We start from the raw sequence: 5,659 nt of genomic DNA on the forward strand, positions 1-5,659 counted from the left end.
TAGGTATACACATATTTCCTATGATACAAAATCGATTTTTTTACAGGTATTATATGGAAAAATGTATGTAATTTTCGCATACAATTAGCGTTTAAATGTTTCTTTACTGCGTTAGAGAAATACAAAGGGATTAAAAAAATGATATGTTTATATATTAGATGATTCTTATATCTTTAATTAAAAGATTTTTTGTCATTTACACTCGATAAAATTACAAGAAAAATGTTGGAATTACATTGTACATTATTCAGCAATCAAATGATATTTGTATATTAACTGCATTATAGAAAAATTACTCAGTCTACAAAAATCCTATGTAAGAATATCGAAAATTTTTCGTTTTTTTAGACATACACATATTTCCTATGATGCAAAATCGATTTTTTTACAGGTATTATATTGTGGGGTGCGTCAAAAATCGAAGAGGTTGTGTGTGTAAATCTGTGTGAGTCCAAAGGTCCAAGGGGTTGTGTGCGTAAGTCTGTGTGAGTCCAAAGGTTCGACCTGCGGTGTGTGTTAGTCGGTGTGGGTCCGAAGGTCCGAGTGCGGGGTGGGGGAGAGGCCTCATAAGGAGAGGACGGTCACGGATCGGGGGTTGTTTTTCCGAGAGAGTAGCGTGGAGAGAACTGAGTGACGAGAACGAGGAAGAATAGTGAATAGAGAGTAGCGAGTTAGTAGTGATTCTGTGAGGTCTGAGTGAGTGCGAAAAGTTGCGAAGCGTTATTGTAAGGGTAATTGTAATTGTAATAAGCAATAATTTGTGATAATAAAGAGTATCTTTTATATCTCAAGTAGTGTCGGCAACACGGGGGAATTAGATATCCTTAGCCGGATACAGAACAATTGATTTCCCTACAAATTGGGGGCTCAGCCGGGATATACACCAAAAGTCCGGTGCTACGGAGATACAGAAGATATAGAGATAGCTGTGATTTTAAAGTGAAATCTTGAGCCTGAAAATGGATACCAATTCATACGGTGAATTAACGGTGGTGCAGCTTAAAGAGCGGCTTCGGGAATTGAACCAACCCACGGTAGGCTCGAAGGCGGAGTTGATCTCAAGGCTAATGGACATTGAGTTAAGCAGTGGGCGAGTTTCAAGAAATTCGGGAGAGGAGCTTCAGGATGAAGCACGTGCAATCTTTTCGAGGAAAGATAATAACTACGGTGCTGCCCTCTGCGGCGCAGCTACGAGCGCCGAGGATCGGAGAAGGTTTGCTTCGTCAGGAGATAAAGCAGTTGCAGCAGAAGATGGAGGAGCTCTCTCGGCAATTACCGACTGTTCCGGTCGAGAGAAGGGTTTCGGTTGGACGCGATGCAATCGCAATGAGGCGCGAAGAATTAAGTCGCCCGCAGATAGGGTTGACGACGGTCGCGGAGATGCTGAGCTATTACAACGGCGAGACTCCCTACGATCACTGGGAACGGCAGTTCCTTGCCTTAAAAAGGATACACCGTTTATCTGACGGAGAAGCGACAGTACTGTTTAGGCTACGGTTAAAAGGGAAAGCTGCAGAGTGGTTTCACTCGAGAGCGGAGTATGCAGACATGACGAACGATGAACTGCTATACGAAATAAGGAAGATGTTTCGACATCTCCCTTCTTGCGTCGATAGGAAAAGGGAGTTTATGCGACGACGGTGGAAGCATGGTGAACGCTTCAGTGAATATTACCATGATAAGGTGATCCTGGGGAACTGTGCGTCCGTAAGTGAGGAAGAACTGATCGAATATCTGATCGACGGAATCCCTGACTCGACGTTGCAGAACACGGCGAGGATCAGGGTATTCCGGGACAGATCCGAACTGTTCACTGCATTTGAGAAGATACAGCTGCCGACGGGGCCCGAGGCTAAACGGGCATGGAGGGGACCGGAAGAAGCCGAAGGAGAGTCAACATGGCGCAGACCTATGGGAATGGTGGGGCAGCAAAGACCGGATGGACAACAACGAGTCTTCGACGGCTGTCACAATTGCGGAGAGAGAGGACATCGAGCGGCGTTCTGTCCGTCGAGGGAGAAGGGCATGAGATGTTACAACTGCCAGGGTTTCGGGCACATTTCTGCTGGGTGTCCCAAAAGGGCACCATCGGTGACGATAGTTCGGGTCGGTGAGGATTCCTCGGCAGATAAACAATATGTGAGAAAGGTTGTGACGATAAACAATGCGGAAATTCCTGCGCTGATAGATACGGGCAGCCAGATTACGTTAATGAGGGAAAGCGCCTACGCTGATATTGGAGCTCCGCGAATAATAAACGAGCGCGTCGGTTTCAGGGGGGTGGGTTCAGAATTGTTTAAAACGCTAGGTCATTTTACGGCCACTATCGAGGTTGACGGGGAAGCGTATGACACTAAAATACATTTGGTATCTGATTCGTGTGTGCGACATGGTCTTGTCTTAGGGGAAAATTTCCTAAAAGGTGTGAGATTGGTGGTAGACTCTGGAGACATTGAGGTCGGGCGTTCGAGTAAAACGCAACCAACGGATGGTGATCTACCAAACGTATATAACGTAAATCTTTGCGACTCAGAGGGCCGCGTAGGTCAATCTTATTTAGAAGCCTCTAAAGTTGAGGAGAGCGTAGTTTCATCGGTGGCAGTACGCACGACGGGGAAAACCGCCATGACTGATATCTCGAAGGACGAGGTTCGTAGGGAAGTCACCGCGATATTAAAAGATGCAGACTTCATTACAATGTTAACGGAGAAAGTACGACAACGGATAGGGAAAAAATTAGATGTCGATCTCACAGCAAGAAAAGAGGAAGTAGATGATTTAATCATACAGTGTTTACAAAAAAATCAAGACGGCGAAAGGGAGAGGAACAAGGCCGCCAGTGAAGGATCGGATGACGGAGAGGGTGAAGAGAAAGAAGATGCAGAGGAAGAAGAAAGGGAAGAGGAAAAGAAGCCCGCAAGGAGAAGTCCAACTAAGAAAACATCCAGTAAGCGTAAGGAGGATTCTTCTGCTAGTAAGAAAAGTGCTAGTAATAATGATATTAACAAGTATTGGGATGAAAACAGAAAAGCTCCTGGAAGCGGTGATAAGAAAGGTGGTGCTAAGGACAAGGGTGGAGGGTATACTAGTGCTATCACTTTGTCCCCTGAAGTAGTAGTGAGAGATAAAAATAGGCAAAACGTTGCGAAATGGCCTTTACGTAGTACAAAGTGGGTGAAAGCACTGAAGAATAAAACTGTTGGTAGTCTTAGTAGTAATTTTCGTTTTTCTCGAGTTAATATTTGATTGACAATTTTTGTTTGCGTAGTAATATAAGTTTTTGCATGATTATTTCGATTTATGAATAATAATAGTAGCATTGTGTAGTTGTGTAAGACCTCGTACGGTTTTATTGTAAGATGCGAGCGATTGAATGAATTAGATATGTATTACGTGGGTGAGAGTCGAAGAATGCGAAGCGAGAAAAGTATGTGTGTGTAGCGTGAGCTGTTGTGTCGACAAGGAGGAACGAATATCTGAGGCCAGATATCCTTTTTCAGGGGGGGCGAGTGTGGGGTGCGTCAAAAATCGAAGAGGTTGTGTGTGTAAATCTGTGTGAGTCCAAAGGTCCAAGGGGTTGTGTGCGTAAGTCTGTGTGAGTCCAAAGGTTCGACCTGCGGTGTGTGTTAGTCGGTGTGGGTCCGAAGGTCCGAGTGCGGGGTGGGGGAGAGGCCTCATAAGGAGAGGACGGTCACGGATCGGGGGTTGTTTTTCCGAGAGAGTAGCGTGGAGAGAACTGAGTGACGAGAACGAGGAAGAATAGTGAATAGAGAGTAGCGAGTTAGTAGTGATTCTGTGAGGTCTGAGTGAGTGCGAAAAGTTGCGAAGCGTTATTGTAAGGGTAATTGTAATTGTAATAAGCAATAATTTGTGATAATAAAGAGTATCTTTTATATCTCAAGTAGTGTCGGCAACACGGGGGAATTAGATATCCTTAGCCGGATACAGAACAATTGATTTCCCTACAATATTAAAAAATGTATGTAATTATCGCATACAATTAGTTTTTAAATGTTAATTTACAGCGTTAGAGAAAAACTAAAAGATTACAAAAATGATATGTTTGTATATTACATGATTCTTATATCTTTAATTAAAAGATTTTTTGTCATTTAAACTCGATAAAATTACAAGAAAAATGTTGGAATTACATTGTACATTATTCAGCAATAAAATGATATTTGTATATTAACTGCATTATAGAAAAATTACTCAGTCTACAAAAATCCTATGTAAGAATATCGAAAATTTTTCGTTTTTTTAGGCATACACATATTTCCTATGATACAAAATCGATTTTTTTACAGGTATTATATTGAAAAATGTATGTAATTTTCGCATACAATTAGCGTTTAAATTTTTCTTTACTGCGTTAGAGAAATACAAAGGGATTAAAAAAATGATATGTTTATATATTAGATGATTCTTATATCTTTAATTAAAAGATTTTTCTTCATTTAAACTCGATAAAATTAAAAAAAAAATGTTGGAATTACATTGAACATTATTCAGGTATAAAATGATATTTGTATATTAACTGCATTATAGAAAAATTACTCAGTCTACAAAAATCCTATGTAAGAATATCGAAAAATTTTCGTTTTTTTAGGTATACACATATTTCCTATGATACAAAATCGATTTTTTTACAGGTATTATATTGAAAAATGTATGTAATTCTCGAATACAATTAGTTTTTAAATGTTTCTTTACTGCGTTAGAGAAAAACTAAAAGATTACAAAAATGATATGTTTATATATTAGATGATTCTTATATCTTTAATTAAAAGATTTTTTGTCATTTAAACTCGATAAAATAACAAGAAAAATGTGGGAATTACATTGTACATTATTCAGCAATCAAATGATATTTGTATATTAACTGCATTATAGAAAAATTACTCAGTCTACAAAAATCCTATGTAAGAATATCGAAAATTTTTCGTTTTTTTAGGTATACACATATTTCCTATGATACAAAATCGATTTTTTTACAGGTATTATATGGAAAAATGTATGTAATTTTCGCATACAATTAGCGTTTAAATGTTTCTTTACTGCGTTAGAGATATACAAAGGGATTAAAAAAATGATATGTTTATATATTAGACGATTCTTATATCTTTAATTAAGAGATTTTTCTTCATTTAAACTCGATAAAATAACAAGAAAAATGTGGCAATTACATTGTACATTATTCAGCAATCAAATGATATTTGTATATTAACTGCATTATAAAAAAATTACTCAGTCTACAAAAATCCTATGTAAGAATATCGAAAATTTTTCGTTTCTTTAGGTATAAACATATTTCCTATGATACAAAATCGATTTTTTTACAGGTATTATATTGAAAAATGTATGTAATTCTCGCATACAATTAGTTTTTAAATGTTTCTTTACTGCGTTAGAGAAAAACTAAAAGATTACAAAAATGATATGTTTATATATTAGATGATTCTTATATCTCTATTTAAAAGATTTTTTGTCATTTAAACTCGATAAAATTACAAGAAAAATGTGGGAATTACATTGTACATTATTCAGCAATCAAATGATATTTGTATATTAACTGCATTATAGAAAAATTACTCAGTCTACAAAAATCCTATGTAAGAATATCGAAAATTTTTCGATTTTGTAGTTATACACATATTTC

General features: G+C 37.9%; 1 protein-coding gene across 1 annotated transcript; it reads left to right on the forward strand.

Annotated features, from left to right (window-relative positions):
- Positions 1 to 1,214: 1,214 nt before the first annotated feature.
- LOC149031015 (uncharacterized) lies at positions 1,215 to 3,971 on the forward strand. Its single transcript, XM_089177039.1, has one exon. The coding sequence runs from the start codon at positions 1,252 to 1,254 to the stop codon at positions 3,244 to 3,246; it is 1,995 nt and encodes a 664-aa protein (XP_089033165.1). The 5' UTR covers positions 1,215 to 1,251; the 3' UTR covers positions 3,247 to 3,971.
- The last annotated feature ends 1,688 nt before the right edge of the window (positions 3,972 to 5,659 follow it).

Source organism: Polistes dominula, unplaced genomic scaffold, assembly GCF_049000335.1.
Source record: "Polistes dominula isolate Pdom_NZ unplaced genomic scaffold, Pdom_raw_medaka contig_336, whole genome shotgun sequence".
Lineage (NCBI taxonomy): Eukaryota > Metazoa > Arthropoda > Insecta > Hymenoptera > Vespidae > Polistes > Polistes dominula.